Source organism: Branchiostoma belcheri, unplaced genomic scaffold (assembly GCF_001625305.1).
Source record: "Branchiostoma belcheri isolate BF01 breed outbred unplaced genomic scaffold, Haploidv18h27 scaffold7, whole genome shotgun sequence".
NCBI lineage: Eukaryota > Metazoa > Chordata > Leptocardii > Amphioxiformes > Branchiostomatidae > Branchiostoma > Branchiostoma belcheri.
The window spans coordinates 3,249,806-3,266,906 of NW_017804353.1; the positions used below are offsets into that span (position 1 = coordinate 3,249,806).

Consider the following 17,101-nt stretch of genomic DNA (forward strand, 5'->3'; position numbering starts at 1 on the left):
GGAGGGGGGGGGAGTTACAAACAACATTCATACACAAACCATGGACAATCAAGCATAGTAGTGGCTCTCAGATTCCTGCAATGTATTCTGGAATTGTTGTTGAAAGTTATTAATATATTCGACATCCAGGAAATGTGATACACAAGAAAATAGTTACTCAAGCAACTGGATAGATTGACTGTCAGAGGTTTCAAGTTGCACCTACTTCTTTTACTGCAGTCATTGACAAGAAGTAAGGTATGAATGCAGAATATCTGACAGTTTTAAAAATCTATCCAGTTGCTTGAGTAACTGTTTACCTGTGGTCTGGAATTGTCTAAGTTTTGTGTTTAGCTTGATGTGTCTAAGTGGAAAAGGAAGTTTCTGGTCTGGTAATAGAATCTGAGAAACACTACGACAACCTCAATACATGACACAGATTAAATTGCACAAGGTTTTTTTAGAAAAGCTGTCCAACTGGTGACTTTCAAGATAAAACTTCCAAAAGTAGCACTGACACCAGTAGAAACGAATTCCAATCTGACAAACACCAAACCAAGAGTTTGTTTCAACTTGAAGCTAAATTTCCATGCTCAAAGACTCACGAATAGTACAAAAGCATGCAAAGGTCCCTTCAATGAAGTCTAACTAGCTTACACTGCATTTCGTCATCGATTTCCTATCATTGCCATGATTCCATAGGCCATAATCCTGTCTACCACTAAAGAAATTCAAAATATGCAAAATTTCTGTCGTTGTTTGCTAGTGCCTAGGAAGATACTTTTGTGAAAATCATTGCCGATAGATTTTAGGCAGATTTATTTTACCTGTCTGCAAATTTTGGTTCTAAAACCCTTGAAGCTGAAGGCAACCTACATAAAATGTAACTACATATAAAATAAAAAAAAGGAGGAAAAGGATGGTTAAGGCGGCCTCAGTTCCTCTCCAGTCCACCTTCAGTTGCCTGGCAACAGACTGGTCTGGCCCATGTGCCGAGGTGGGTGGGGGGTGGCAGGGTAGGTAGACCCTCGATAACCCTCTCTGAAGACAGAGGCTCCACCACCACACAGCACTCTCTCCCTCACTGGTCCCTCTCTCGATTACTTGCCCATTGACAACTTGGTGAAAGGGCAGAAATGCCCAATGCTTAGCTGGTTGCAGCTCGAAAGTCCCATAAACTTCCGTTGAAGAAATGGAGCTAAGAAGGCTTGGGGAAGCCTTGCTTTAGAGCACTGCAGTCCAGAGCTGGCCAGTCCTTTTATAATAAAGGCCTTTCGGAAGCACTGTGGCCCTTGTCTGGCCCGTGTGCCAGAACTGGTGGACCATACGCGGTGGGAAACAGCCTAATGTGGAAACGCGATGCGCAGGGACACCGGTCACTCTTGCTTTGCGAGCCAGAGTATCGTGTGCCCCCACATTCCCGAGAATTCGCGAAGCCCTATTCCTCTCCAACAATAACTTTGCCTACACCTTTCTTGTCTAAGCTTTTTGCCATACGTTGAAGGTCACAGTATGTTCTTTCTCATGCCAAATAGAATGACTTTGACTCATCCATAATTTGCAAATCTATTGAAATGAACTTCAAAGATTTTTCCTACAAATTGCCTGAACACAACTGCCTGAACAAGAGGACAAATCCAGCACTAAGATTTCTCCCAAGGGCCTATGGTGGACAGATCGTACCAGCACCGAAAACCAACGGGTACTGCTTGTTGAACCCTTCCCGCAAAGGAACAGGGCTTCAAGCAGACATTCCTTGCCACCTTCTGTGATGCTTAGACTTTCATATTAAACTCTGGCTTTTAGCACAATGAGACTCGAAAGAAATACTGTTGTGGGCTACTTTTCTTGTAATTCTTTGTGTAACTTTTTTCCTCTCTGATGTTTTCAGCTTGAGAATTTGGCTGTGACCTCGCGAACCTGACTGGCTGACAACACATCGCCGCAGCACGCCAGTGCCGGGCTATCCTCCTGCCACACGTGTGACCACTACAACTCGAGACCCCGCGAGCATTTCTCTGATCTTTGGAGACCACGATGATTTTTCCAAACTCTTACAACTCTCGAGCTACCCTCGAGCGTGTGACGCGAAAGTGGTGACAGCTGGTTTGGTGATCTTTTCTGACCGCGATGATTTCCCGAACTCTCGAGCTACCCTCGAGCGCCGTGGTGACCTGAAAGTGGCGACAGACGGTTTGGTGGGTGCGACGGACAGGAAGAGGCGGGGGGGATAATTACATCTTGCATGAACTTCTTGCAGACGGGGCGGATCTCCTTGCTGAGCGTAGCGCTGAACATCATGACCTGCTTCTCGTGAGGCGTCATGCGGAAGATCTCCTGGACATCTCGACGCATGTCTGCAACGTATCAAATTACAACATTGAAGTTCCTCAGCAACACAAAAATGAGGACAGCTACACAGGTTCATAGCTTTGCCCAAGTGTCATTGTAACAACAAAGTTTTGGTAACACCTTTCAACTATCTTATCTGGCACAAAACTTCTTTGGTCAGATTGTGTGATGTGCACATTTGTCTTTTTGGTGTTGCAAGTTTACATTTCTTCAGCTTGTATAAATAACTGTGTGCTTGCCTATTGGATGACAGTAATTAGAAAAGACAGAGTTTCAGAGAACCAATTTTACCAGCATGCAACGACATTCGAGGGAAAACAAAGGTTTGTGCGAAGTCGTGGTCTCACCTAGCTGTTCCAACATCTTGTCGCACTCGTCCAGAATGAAGTGCTTGACGTGCTTCAGGTTCAGCGACTTGTCCCGTGCCAGAGCCAGGATCCGCCCAGGCGTGCCCACCACGATGTGAGGACAGTTGGTTTTCAGCGTGTTGCGGTCCTTCTGGATTGGCATGCCTCCAAAGAACACGGCATTCTGTGCACGGGGAAAAAGATTCAAACATTTTAGAACTAGATAATCATTCTTTAGTGACTAGTTTTATCAGGTTGGTTAATCACTGATCAACAAAGTTTTTTAATCCAGCTTGTGCATTAAGAGGTTGCATTTTTAAATTTGCAGGTCCCCGGTTCGAGTCCTAACATGCCACCAATCCTGTGACCTTGGGAAAGGCACTTTACACAACTTTCCCCACTAAACTCAAGTGAAAATGAGTACTAGTCTATCTCTCCAGTATTCGTTTCTATGTGTGGAAAACAGCTGCCTGTGTCCCACATGTATAGCACTGTTGCTATTGCAATAAATAAAAAAAAGCAATTTGAGCAGTTAAAAGAAGACTTGTAGGAATAACACTTCACGAAAAACAAATGTTTATCTTATGAGTTCTGGTGAATATTTATTGACACTGACCTTGATGGTGGGCATGTACTTGCTGAAGCGTTCGTACTCCTTGCTAATCTGGAAGGCCAGTTCCCTGGTGTGGCACATCACCAAAACAGCGACCTGAAAACAACCACCAACAAATGATTCAAATGTACATTTTCTCTCCCTACTCAAGCAGGTTAACGTATCTATGCATAAGCAATATCATTTCAAGAGAACTTATTACACAGCTATGAATGGCACCTGGCAAACCAGGAAGCTGTATTTGTAGAGGCTATTTTGCAATCAACAAGCCAGGTTGCTTACACAAATACAGCCTTATGGAAAAATTTTGTATACAAAGTTTCAAGGGGCAAAACTAGAGCCTAGGATCCTCTCACTTTTGTTTCCCTCCCATCCTTGAAGTTTTACTTTTAAGATGCTTGAAAAAGACCAGTGTGCCCTTCTGATGAGACAAAAATGTGTTACCTGGCCATCAACTGGTTCGATCTGCTGTAGTGTGGCGAGGACGAACACAGCAGTCTTGCCCATACCAGACTTGGCCTGGCAGAGGACATCCATGGACAGGATTGCCTGGGGAATGCACTCGTGCTGAACTGTGGGAAACAAAGAAACTTTTGTTATTGGCTTTTATTATATAGTTTTAAACAGCAACAAATTCTGCCCAACTTACAGTTCTCTTCACTCTGCAATTGTGACCTTCGTTTTATATTTAATTTACAAAACTTAACAGAAACAGGATATTTTTATGTCACACTCAACTTTCAGTCAACTTGAAATACAACAACTTGTGTTGGACTAGCAGCACTTGGCATAGCTCCCAGCTCTAAGTACATTCACGGCGAGTAAGCAAGTCCCAAAACCCATCTACGCCACAAAACTTGGCAGAAAAGGCTGACAGACTAACACTAGTAACAGGGATTTCATTTCAAGATGGGTGTTTCCTCAACAGTAAGACAGAAAAGCATGCATATTTCAAGTGTTTCGAAAAGGATGCACTAGAAGTGAAGCCTTGTACTTCCTTGCGTAACAGTTGAGATGTCTTTTTACTGATGTCAGTGTGTGTTGATGGCTCCCAAGTCCATATTTGAACCGTACATAAAGATTTAACTAGCCCATGACGAATTCTAAACAGACCATAACTATAACTGCCTACAATCTTACTACACACCACATATGGTGCAGGCATCCTACATTATACATGCACCAGTTGTTCAGTAAACAAAGCCCATGTAATTGACAACAGGTGTGGACAAAAATCCTTTGTTCTCCTTGTTAACAACACATGTACTCATCAGGAGTGTCTGTTCAAGGGCGCTGGTGTAGAAGGTATCCTTTTACACAATTACAGTTGTCTGTAGACTTGTCCTGTCTAGCTACAAATATTGATGTTGATGTTAATGTTACAGTAATGAATCAAATGAAACTTCACACCAAACTTATCAGTGAGAGACTCGGACCTTTCTATACAACTTACAAGTTAAGTCTTGTGCTGCAACATTTGTTAAATTTTTTTAACTAGATGGCAGAGTCCAGTTTTCATAGATAGCACTTCAACACACTCCAACTAAATTATCTATCACAAGACATTTTCAGTTTGATTAGCATCTAAATGGCTGGTATTTTAGCTGCCAAGTCTCTTCCAGAGAAGACAAAAGAAACTCAGCAGCTAGAAATAGTAGAATACTGTAGGTTTCGTAACCAGGTTGTATAGTAGACATATAATGGGGGGGACACAGACTGAATAGCCTTATGATCAGAGTTCACTTCAAGCAGACATGATCTCTTACCCTCTGAAGGATGCTCGAAACCGCAGTCAACGATGGCTCGGAGGAGCTCGGGTTTCAGCAGGAAGTCCCGGAAACCCGAGCTGTGGATGGAGACGTAAGAACCCTTCACTTCTTTCTTCTGCGCCGCGGTGTCTCCGGCCGCCTCGGTCGTAGTCTCCTGCTCCTCCTCTTCATAGTCCAACAGTTCGTTCTCACCTTCTTCGGCCATTTTGGAGATTTGTGGTGTGGTTTTTTTTCTGTTACAGCGTAAGAAGAGAATACTGTATATCTTAATTATTACAGAGTGGGCAGCTGATTTCTTGAAGCGGGAGTTCTACCTTTTTTTTCTGGGAACGATTCATACCTGAAGAGGCTGAACATCAAGTTAGTTAAGTAACTCATTTGTCCGAAATAACCCGCTCTATACGACTGACAAATTCTGTGCTAGATTGAGAAGTTTACCGTACAGTAATCTTACTTGTACTGAAAAATTCCCCAACATCTGCAAGATCTGCAAACAATGCTAAATGTATTGTTTAATTTTTTTATAACGTACAAAAGTGTTGTAACAAAATAACATGATGTACGGCAACGTGCAAATCATATACTAGTATACAATGTACAAAGCGGTACAAAGCTACAGTACAGTAGTAACAAATCATTATAGGTCACAGCCTTGTGTGTCGACGTGACCTCTTACTTCCAAATCGTATATACTAGTAAATTTTGTCCGGTGCCTAGCCTGCACAAATATTTTGATAAAACAAAATACACACAAAATACATCTGCACGATGAAAAATTATTGTTGCATGTCAGAGCTAAGCTACTTGTGTGTAAACTAGCTGCATTGGAGCATCACACGCTTCTTTTTTGTAAGAACGCTTCGGACTCCATGCGCTATGCAGCGAGTTTGATTGAACACCGCCTAGCCCTATGGCCTTGAATTCGTTTATAAATAATTACCTCAAACGACGCTAAAACTAACCCTGAAGTAAGATACTATGCAAGACTAGTTAAAACGAACAAAATTCAACATGAAAGAACGTCACAGGACAGTCAAAACTCTAAGAAAGTAATGTTTTTGGTTCTAAAAACTCGAATACCTCGCCTAGAATATAACGAAAGTTCCACGCTAGTGAACCGACGCGCTAAACTTCAACTCGGGATTTTCCACCAAACGTTCGATCTACCTTCACCAAAAGTACCACAAAAAATCCAGAAAAATGTAACTGATATATTTTGAGCGGAAAGACCTGCATCTTACCTGCACAAAGAACTAGATGACAGTGGATACTTCGGGATGTCGTTCCACAGCCCAAGCTTCGTCCAAAGATGGCGGCCAAACAGTGACGCTTTCGGAAAGAGCGGGGGATCAATTTACATGCAAAACTAGCACGATATTCAGCAACGCATTTATACGCATTTATATATTCTTAATCATGTAAATATGTGAAAAATATCAGATAGTGTATACTCTTTAAAAACTACAAAATATATTTCGCTAGTATAAATCTCCCTCTAAAAGCATTTTTTCTTTTAAATCCTCCAACAAAGATTTTAAAAAATATGCGAATGTTACATACGCAATATGGTATTTGTTATGTACCAACAGAATGCTGCGTATAATACGTTGTCTATGATTGGTTCACAGGCCTGGGGAATTCGGACGACTTACACTGGTACATCGACATTCTTACGCAAAGTTTGAATTGTGCTAATATCTAAAATAGTGAGATAGAATAAGTTTATCACATTTCAATATATAACTTTTACCAAATATGTATTGTTCTACAAAGAAAAGTTCTTTGAGAATTCTGACAGATTTCTCACTGGCCAATCACACGGCGTGTTACAAAGGGGCAGAACAGGGAAGACCCTGGGTCGGTTACCTTTCACCTTTGACCACTCACAGGAAGCATGGCGGCAGCTACGAAACAGGGTTTGTGTTTTGGACGATATTTTGTCTAGTTTGGCGATATTTAAGTCCTTTATATCATTTTACATACATGTAAGATGAAGTTAAGATTACTGTTGACATGTGTGACTAGTCTGATTTATTTTTGAAGTAACAATTGGGCTACAGATGATGTTTCGGTTGTATGATGGGGGAAGAGCAGACTGATCAGTGATCTGTCTGAGTTGGTATTGAAATTATGATAACGTTACATGTATCATCACTTGGTGATTTTGTGTGATACACAGAAATGAACAGTACTGAACAGAAACTCGCGCTTCTGGTAACCTCAGAATAGTTAACTTACATCCTTTGGACAAAATCCAAATTAAATAGGGAAACTGAAGAACTGTAAGATTTACAAATGTCTTATACATTTTGTATCCTCATCTAACGTTAGATTTGCTTCAATACCCCCCCCCCCAGCAGAGTTGGACCAGTCCAAGGCTGTGAACATTTTCACCTTCAAGGACGTGAAGACGCAACCCGACCCCTACTACACCTACCCAGAATCCCTCAGGGCAGGCAAGATTCCCCTCATTATAGACAATGGTAAGGAAAAAGAACTTACTTGTCTTGTACTGGAGTCTAAGATTTGATGTTAATTGAAACATGAAGAGAATACATTGTACCTCCTTCATGACTTCAATGAAAAGCAACCAGTACGCCAATCTGAGTTTTCTTATATAAACATTGTAAACAAAGGCTCAAACATCAAATAAAGTCTCTAAGAAAGAATCTGACACGCCTTTCTTGTATCTTCAGGTTCTTACCAGTGTAAGGCAGGCTGGGCGTCGGATAAGGAGCCCAGGCTCATCTTTAAGAACGTGATGGCGAAGGGGCGTGGCAAGAAGGAGACGGACGTTCAGATCGGGAATGACATCAGTAACATCGAGGTGGTGAGATGGCTCCTCAAGACACAGTTTGATGGACAGGTGGTCACGCACTACGACATGCAGGTGAGGAAATTTGAATTTGCAGGAGAAAATCATTATGTTTTTGCTCAGTTTCTTCTTCTTTTTGTCCAAAGACATAAAAGTCAATGGCCTGGACCAGATGTCTGTTACCGTGGTAACTGGTGCTGTAGCAGACACACTGTGGTGTTGGGTTACATTATGTAGCAAGTGGCAGGATAGAATTGGAGGGGCTGGTCATCATACACTAGTATATGAACATGTGAATGTGTTTGAGTAAGAATAAACAGAACAGTATATTTTTTTAATTTTTATATATTCCGAAACATGCAATGACATTTGTTGGGCTGGCTTTATTTTGTATTTCTAAATGTGATTTAGTTGCTTTTGTTGCTGTTGTAATCTTGGCTGCCAATCCTGAGGAGAAACTTTAATGTGTTTCCTGTGATGCCTTCCAGGAGCAGATGTTTGACTACCTGTTCAGCCACCTGGGGATCAGCACAGAGGGGCGGGTCGACCATCCCATCGTCATGACAGAGGCTGTCTGTAACCCAAACTACTGCAGACAAAGTACAAAAAAATTATGCACAAAATACACCAAATATAGCAGCAATCTACCAACCACAGTTTTAATATTGGTCTGTCAATATCCAAATGCTAATGATGTCTAGTAGGTCAACTGGCTCTTGGCAAAAATACCAGTACATAGCATTATCTTATGTAATAAAGCTGAAGATATTTGCTACATCTCCAAGCAGATCTTTGGGGGGGGGGGCAAAATCTTAACCAACCAATAAGACAGTATCCTAGCAGGCAAGACAGTATCACATTGGCCACTGTAGCTCATGCAGTGTATGTCTCATGCACTAGCTTAGATAGGTGAGCAGAGGTGTTAGCTAATTTGTTGCAAATGTTTTTGCCTTCCCAGACATGTCGGAGTTGCTGTTTGAATGTTACCATGTGCCGAAGGTGGGGTATGGAGTCGACGCCTTGTTCAGTCTGCACCACAACAGGCCCAAAGCAGGTAGTAGGAAATTCCACCCTCGAAAACCTTATTGCTCTCAGGTTAGAAGATAATACAAATACATGTACAAACAAAGTACTTTTATAAAGATTGTCAGATTGTCCCAATTTACCTAGTCCCCTGACCCAACCTAAAAATTGAAATGCTTTGATACTTAAAAGTTTAAGGTAGTCCCATAGACTTTTTGAGGCTCTAGGGACAGTGGCCATCCAATGCCACCCATCTTGATATCTAATGGTTCTTCTTTCCAGCCTTGGACCATGCCATGCTGGTTTGCTCCGGCTTCCACACCACTCACATACTCCCCCTAGTGGCCGGCAGGCTCGATGCAGCCAACTGCAAGCGGATTAACCTGGGCGGCTGGCAGGCGACCGGCTACATGCACCGCCTCTTCCAGCTCAAGTACCCGGCACACTTCGCTGCCATCACTCTCACTCGATCAGAGGTAGGGCTGTACTGATTGATTGAGATTGGTGCTAAACACCATCCACACACAAACACACCTGTCCCTGGTGCTTAACACTATCCACACACAGGCAAGCACACCTGTCCTTGGTACTGAAAACCATCCACACACAGGGTGTCTTTAACTCTCCTTGCCAGTTATTTCCCTTTTTGGTTGAATTCTTCAATCCATACCCTCATAGGAAAGCCTGGTGGAGGCTATGTGCTGACCTTGACCTCTGAACTACATGTAATGACTTTTAACATTTGCCCTCATGACCTTTACCCTCTGCCCCCTGCAGGAGCTGCTGTACGACCATGGCTACATCGCAGTAGACTACATGGAGGAGCTGCACCGTTGGTCAGACCTGAGTTACTACCACAGGAACGTGCACAAGATCCAGCTGCCCTTCACCCCCCTCCCCACCAGTTCCGTCAGCGCAGAGGACAAGGAGAAGAGGAAGCAGCAGGCCGGCCGCAGGCTGCAGGAGATCAACGCCAAGAGGAGGGAACAGAAGGTGACCTTTCACCTCTTAACCTCTAACCCTCATGACCTCATGCCCTCTGTTCCCAAGTAGTGTTACAATCTCAGCATCCATGTCAGTGAACTTTTTGAAGGTCTCAACTCCAGGTCATACCCACCTTTGTGATGACCTTCGACATTGTAACCTTTGACCTACAACCTTTGCCCCTTGCCCCCTGCAGCTGAGCAGAAGCTGCAACAGCTGCCCGGTATCTATGTCAGTGGACCTTTAATCCCAGCTCAAAGCCACCTTTGTTATGACCTTTGGCAGAACATCAATGACCTTTGACCATGAGACCCTTGCCCTTTGCCCCCTGCAGCTTGCAGCAGAGCAGGAGAAGCTGCAGCAGCTGCTGAGTATCCAGGAGCTGATGGAGGACGAGGACGACGACTCGTTCCTGAAGGCGCTGGAGGAGTGCGGCTTCTCCTCCGCCAACGAGCTGCAGGTGGCCATCAACAAACTCAGCCTCTCCATCCAGAGGACCAAGGAGAAGATGCTGCAGCCAGAGGAGGGGCAGGTGAGGAGTACTACTAGTATGACTTAAAGACTTCTAGACGCCTCACACAAACTTTCAGAACATAGCCTCCTGTAAACCTTGTCTCCTTCCTTAACAGAGTTTCAAATTCTTTTTTGAGAATAGATATACTGATGTCCTCCATTTTACACCTGGATGGAGTGAGGAAAATCGAATTAAGTGTCTTTCCCAAGTACAGAAGGTCGAGGCAACAATGAGAGCAATCAAACCTGAGACCTTTTCTGTGTCTTAACCCCTGTTCTATTCGATGCCATTTACAGTGTCCTTTTTCCTCCTATCCCTTCAGACGAGCCGTGCGACCCCGGAGCTGGATAAGCAGCAGCGGGCAGAGCGGGAGGCGATCGTGGGGAACTTACGCAGGCAGCGACAGGAGATCGTAGAGACAAGACAACAGCGCAGACAGAGGAGACAGGAGGTCGCCAAACGGAAAAGTCATGCTGCTCAGGTACAGGGGTGCAGGGCTGTGCATTGGGGGGGGGGTGCAGAAACGGAAAAGTCAGATTTTAGAGAGTCAGGGTATGAGAATGCAGTAGGAGATGGTCAAGACTAAAAAGAAAGACACCAAAGATGAATAGTGACCTAGAGGAAAAGACAACTCCTTAAGAAAAATCCTAAAGTTATCCCCGTGCTGTTTGCAGGAGAGGATGAAGATCCTGACCCAGCTGGCTCAGAGTGAGAGAAGACGGGGGAAGGAGGACACCTTCGGCATGAACGAGGAGGACTGGAACGTCTACAAGGCCATCGTGAGTAACACTCATTTTCTTAAGGAACATTTTTTTAGCAGCATCTTGAAACCTGTTTTTTTCTTGCCTTCTTTTGAGTAAGTAACACTCGTGCCTTCAGGAAAAAATTCATACCTCGAAACCTGTCCTTTTCTTGCGTTCTTTGGGGTTTTAGAAAGTAAATATGCACATATTTTATTGCTTTAAGTCACCACAACTATGGAGTTGTGTTGAAAATCTGTTTTCAGACGAACTTGGAAGGTAACATGTTTGTATACTTTTTGATTACAGAGTAAAGAAGGTGATAGTGACAGTGAACAGGAGCAGGAGAGGTTGAACCAGATAGACCAGCTGCTCAGAGAACATGACCCTGACTTTGAGAAGTAAGTACTTATTTACACATTGCTACTGTGGCCATTTCCACAAGTACCTAGGACTTCCTTAACAGCAAAGGTTGTTTCATTGCCCTATATTTTGTATGCTAGGGTTTACTCCCTTCAACTGTGCAGGGTGTCTTCCCTGAATTTATTTGCAAGGGTTTCCTTCCTGTGATTTCTATTTTACACATTTTCACTCTCAGTTTAGAACATTCAATATCAAAATATGATATTTCAAATGCACACACCTATACTTAATGCAAGTTGCTCAAAAGTCATTTACAATTTTTTTTTCCAGGGACTTTGGGAATGGCCAGGACATGGATGTGACCTTTGACATTGCTGAATATTACCAGCTTCATCTGGGGGTGGAGAGATGCAGGTACAAACTGTCAATCAACCAATCCATCCATCCATCCATCCATCCATCAATCTATCAATACATTGTTTCTACTGAATAATCATATCTTCGAATTCCTACTGTAACAGTTAGATACAGGTAGCCTGGTTACCAAACCTACTATACATGTAGCTCCCAAGTCCTACATCCTCTCTGCGAATAGGTTCCAGACGCTGCATTGTAAATTCCAAATATATGATTACATTTTAATAAGTACTGTGTATTGTTGCCCAGGGTTCCAGAGTTGTTATTTCAGCCGTCCCTGTTGGGTATGGACCAGGCTGGAGTCACAGAAACCATGGACTATGTGTTAAACAAGTATCCAGCTGATATACAGGACAAACTGGTGCAGGTACATGTAGTTTGCAACTTCATCCTTTACAAGAACTACATATACGATTAACTGCAAGCATCGTAGATACTGAAAGTAGAGGCCTCATGTTTTATTACTCTTCTTCTTATTTCTTATTTTTCTTTCTTCTCAACACTTTTAGATAGAAGTGTAGGAATTGGTCTGTTAGTTACAGAGAAGTTACTGAACTTAAAGTTACAGAAACTTGTTGAAATGACAACTACGTTCTCTTAGTCACTCAAAAATGTGTAACACAGTGAATTGACTGTTCCCAGTGGAATTCATGTTGCATCGTTCATGATGTTCGTGATATTTCCCCCCAGAACGTGTTCCTGACTGGAGGAAACACGCTGTACCCAAACCTGCAGTCTCGTATGGAGCAGGAGCTTCAGGCCATCAGACCATTCCAGTCCACCTTTCAAGTCTTCACTGCAAGTATGTTAAAATAAGAATGTCAACGTAGGGTTTATTGCTGTTAAACCTCTGCATTTCCACCCTCTATCAATGTGATTTTTCACTTTTTTTTCAGTTAAAGAAATTTAAACAATAACTTGATTTGGAGACTATAAACCTATTTTCAAGAGTAAAAACATTGCAAATTTGGTTAATTTTGCAATAAATATTATAGGGCATGTTCATTCTTCACCCAATTGCAATTCATGTGCAAATGTCATCCAAAATTGAAATCGTGTCATGCTTTTAATACCCTACACAGTTTAAATTGCACTATAAGCAACCATTACAAAAATCATCATGCTTTGTCACAATATCTGTATCTGTATTGTCGGTATAACCACCTTTCGGCGTAACACACCACCAGTAGAAACCACTGATTTCAATTTAAGAATTCTTCTTTCATACCTCCCCCAGAAAACCCAGTGCTGGACCCGTGGTACGGAGCCAAGTCCATGGCCACAGACCCGGCCAGGAGTGCCCAGATGTTTGTCACACGTGCCGAGTATCTCGAGAAGGGGGCAGAGTACTTAAAGGAACACCAAGCCAGCAACATCTACATCGCCACTCCAAAATAAAGACTATAGAAAGATCAGCTTAAAATCCATTAGTGTTGTCCTGTACATAAAGTCACTACCAATAAACTTTGATAGAAAAATTATTGTCTGTTGTATGAAGTTACTAGATACATTTTAGGCCAGACCAATTGAGTCTCTTGCTTCGCAGACATTTCAAAGTAGAATTCTAGGAAGTGAGAACAAATGATTGTAAGAAAAACATGACTTTAAACAATGTGAATCAAGGTACAGAGTTTCCCTGCAGACTCTGTTACTTTTCATGTTGATCTTCCAGTTCTAATATTGCAAAGTCTAATATCTAAATAAAATTTTATTGCTAAGACCCAGCTTTGCGCATTGTATTGCCACGAGGCAATATTCTTTCGTAGCAAAGTTGGGAGAGCCTGCACCGTGGGAAAAGTGCCACCTAGCAAGTTGGTGTATAACTGCACCATACAGCAACGCTCGTTCGGGTCTTGACCTTTATTTTCGAACTAACTCCAGTTCGTTGACCCGACAGGGTGATGCAATCACAGATTACTCAGTGATGCAGAGATTGAACTTAACTTCAGTACTGTTTATGTTTACACAGCCATATCCGCACGTGGGTTGTTTCTGATTAATATGAGTCTGATGCAATAGCCGAACGACAATGATTTGTGTAAGATTTTGTAGTAGACTTGCAGTTACTAGGCAACAGCAAAGAGGGGGTCGAGGTAGAGGTCTAGACCGAGAAAAATATCGTCTATTTTTCAAACTCATCAACTGATTTTGGCAGGGCTGGTAGGTAGCTAAACGTACGGCGCGGTCATATTCGCTGTAGACCGCAGTACGATTTTGATGTAGGATTTTGAAGCAGGCTGTGACTAAATCAACTGCTGACATTTAGATATCGAAGACAGTCTGTCTTTTTCGTAGGTAGTCAGCTGAATTGTGTAACGTTACGACCCACCCGACTGCCCAAGAAGTTCCAATTGCAGTGGTACGATAATCGTAAGACATCCGTGACCTGAGCCAGATTTGGACTTTGTCCTGTTGATATTTGCAATGTAAACCTGCACGTGGGTACATTCAGGGCGCAAGCCTGATGCAATAGACCACTGTCCATTGAAACTGTTAATTAGAATTTAATCACTGAAAACAATGTGCCATGTCAACCTTTTTTTCTTGATGTGTTCCTTTTGCATCCCTGCGTTTTGCAGGAGTTAGGTAAGTCTATTAGATAACGAAGCTTACTATAAAAGGCACATACATCTAATCACTCATTGAGACGACGATTTATACGACTTTTTATCATGTGACAAGATAACCAGCCGTTGATTATGAGGCTGTACCATAAAACCTGTTCCGCCTCAGGGCAGCTGACCTCTGTATGCCCTTAATTTTATGTCGCAAACCTGTAACAGAGTGGGTTCTTTTTAGCGAATTTGGTAAGTGCTGGACCAAGACACCACTACTCCTCCTTCTAGGCACTGAATTGTAAAGTTCGGATTTCTGGAATAGCATCTCTATGGAAACTTCACTGAGAGTGAGGACCAGAGTGATGACTAGCTGATGATATCCGGCTGAGGGGTCTATCATATAAAGTTGGGAACATTTGCTACCACTTTCTTGTCTTGATCATTCCTTTACTTCATTCTACTATACTAAAAGGGGGCCTGCATGGGAACAACGCTCTACGCAAAATTTTGAGAGCTCTCGATCACGCTTTACGATAAATTCCAAGTGGCTATACAACGCATTATTAAAACAGCGAATACGCTCTACGCAAAATGCGCCAACTGAATTACGCTCTACACGTAGTTGCGGCCCGTCTACGCTCTACGTAGAATTAAAACGGCCGATTACGCTCTACTACTAAAGGGATGATGCGGGCCCCCCTGAACTGAGGCTCGAAGTGATTCCAGCTAGTCCGACTCTGTACCATAATGTTTACACAAGGCAGCACGGGACTTCCTTTTAGCGTGATGCAAGAGGGGAGGCAAAGTTTACACCGTGACGTCATAACTAACCCTCTCAGGAAATGGACTTTGTAACTAGATGTGCCTCGCACGTGGCTTTATTCGGGTCAATAAACACTCACAAGATCACGGAGATCTGTGTAAATGTGTGCTTGGCTTCTACAGACTGAATGGGCTACCCAGCCGTTTTGTGATGAAATGAATAATTAAAACACTTTTCAAGCCGTGAACTTAGGCTTCGGAAGTGACTCGAACTTCGAATTCAGTGGAAGGAGTGGCCAAAAAACAGATAACATAACATACAAACCAGTGGAGTTATGCCGCCAAGGGAGTACATTTGCCGCACACTGTACTCCTTTAAGATCCTTTAACTCCCCTGGCATGTTATCTGTCTATTTGTACAATTTCTATTACATGTATTTCCAGCCGTTTCCAAATCCTGGTGGAGGATACTCATGGTGGTTAAATCTCGGTACTGAACAGGTGCCCGGTCATGACATTTGCCGTTTACTTTGCAATTCTGATATTTGTCACCCCAGGCAAACAGAAAGTCTCTACCTGACTACCTTAAAGTAAGAAAGCACTTTGTCATTTAAACAAACACTACGAACACTAATAGTTTGAGCTTGGCAAGCAAAATCTTCACCCAGAAATAGGGACAGCTTATATCGGATTTGCACTGGGACTGATGTACTAACTTTGCTGAAGTAATCTAACTTTTAATAGAAGTGTTACTTCAAATCTGGCTTCAAGTTTTAAGATAAATATTTAGAGCACAAAGTCAAGTGATCAAAAGGAATCGATAAACTTTAGTTGAACAGTGTAACTTTATGTTAATGATTTAAAATGATTTATGTAAAGCATTTTCTTCAAGTATAAAGTATACGTTGATGTGTTTGCCCTCTCAGAAACAACACCATGATGACTCTAGTTTGAATTCAGTAGAATAAATAGATACTGTACATAGAAATAAAATAAATGCTGAACTACAATTCTGCAACGTCATTTTCCAAACTTAAAAGGGCACCACGACGAAACGTCATTAACCTTACATGTCACCGTATGTCAAATTACACATGCCACGAAATTATCCATGTAATCCTATTACTAATAGGACCTTAATTTCTCAAAACCGTTCAAGTAAAAGTTAGCAAAGATACATTGTCCTTGGAATAAGTTTGATGTTTCAGCGCCCTTTTGTCCAAGTTCAAATGGCGAATGCTAATGATAATCTGATATGCCAGAGGCGTGTTATGGTAAAATGTCAACGAACCATGGCACAAAAGGCCACAAAAGACCCACCCTTGCAAAAGTGCAAGTATGTTTTCAGTTCTCTTCGTTTTGACGTTTTAATTAAGTGTAAACTTCAAACTACATTAACTACATTTTGAACGAGTTCTTCTTGGTGTTACACATTCAAGAAATGCTGGTTGTATTTCCTGTTATTCCAGTGTTCGCCTTGACCTAGTATCAAGTTACGTCTTTAAGAAAATCCTAAGATAAGATTCCTGCCCAAGACGTAATCCAGATCGGATCCGGCGTGGGGTTTTCGCGCCAGCTGATGCAATACATGAGATTCAGGGTCATAGGTCAAAACGGCGGGCTGTGATTGGTCCGCTGTGTTTTCCAGGTAAATACCGCACGAGACTCGGCGAGCTGAACACACTGTGTAGTGGGCAGTGAAGCGTCTCACAGTGACTGTGCAGAAATTAAGACGATATCAGCTCTGGTCTGACCATCTTTAAGTAATATAGTCCTTCTTAAAGGAAAACTGAAAGTTGGCAAGATGTTTAGGAAGGCGTTCGAGCGCGGAGTCTCGGCGATCGCGAGAAACCCACCCGGAAGAC

At 42.5% G+C, this 17,101-nt stretch overlaps 3 protein-coding genes across 4 annotated transcripts in view; 2 read left to right on the top strand and 1 right to left on the bottom strand.

The window, feature by feature from the left end:
• Positions 1-6,419, bottom strand: part of LOC109484662 (spliceosome RNA helicase DDX39B) — a 10,015-nt gene extending 3,596 nt beyond the window's left edge. Inside the window, exons 1-6 of the mRNA XM_019788010.1 lie at positions 6,302-6,419; positions 5,058-5,294; positions 3,736-3,863; positions 3,295-3,387; positions 2,679-2,862; positions 2,178-2,336 (exon numbers count right to left, since the gene is read on the bottom strand). Of these exons, the coding sequence (XP_019643569.1) occupies positions 2,178-2,336; positions 2,679-2,862; positions 3,295-3,387; positions 3,736-3,863; positions 5,058-5,265 (772 nt within the window). The 5' untranslated portion in view covers positions 5,266-5,294; positions 6,302-6,419. The remainder of the gene's footprint in view (positions 1-2,177; positions 2,337-2,678; positions 2,863-3,294; positions 3,388-3,735; positions 3,864-5,057; positions 5,295-6,301) is intronic.
• A 467-nt stretch (positions 6,420-6,886) lies between these two features.
• Positions 6,887-13,489, top strand: LOC109484513 (actin-related protein 5-like). 2 transcript variants are annotated; one of them, XM_019787819.1, is made up of 15 exons: positions 6,887-6,976; positions 7,421-7,543; positions 7,757-7,950; positions 8,364-8,475; positions 8,834-8,929; positions 9,181-9,374; positions 9,676-9,891; positions 10,217-10,414; positions 10,719-10,877; positions 11,071-11,175; positions 11,446-11,537; positions 11,830-11,913; positions 12,166-12,283; positions 12,607-12,718; positions 13,154-13,488. In XM_019787819.1, exons 1-15 carry the CDS (start codon positions 6,955-6,957, stop codon positions 13,312-13,314), a joined length of 1,986 nt encoding a protein of 661 aa, XP_019643378.1. In that variant the 5' UTR covers positions 6,887-6,954; the 3' UTR covers positions 13,315-13,488. The 2 variants fall into 2 exon arrangements, with proteins under 2 accessions (XP_019643378.1, XP_019643377.1); XM_019787818.1 differs by having other exon boundaries at positions 6,940-6,976; positions 7,418-7,543; positions 13,154-13,489.
• A 3,403-nt stretch (positions 13,490-16,892) lies between these two features.
• LOC109484656 (serine O-acetyltransferase-like) overlaps positions 16,893-17,101 on the top strand; it is a 6,913-nt gene continuing 6,704 nt past the window's right edge. The window contains 2 exon segments of the mRNA XM_019788003.1: positions 16,893-17,099; position 17,101. The exon segment at position 17,101 is cut by the window's right edge and continues 161 nt beyond it. Coding sequence (XP_019643562.1) covers positions 17,041-17,099; position 17,101 — 60 coding nt within the window. The 5' untranslated portion in view covers positions 16,893-17,040.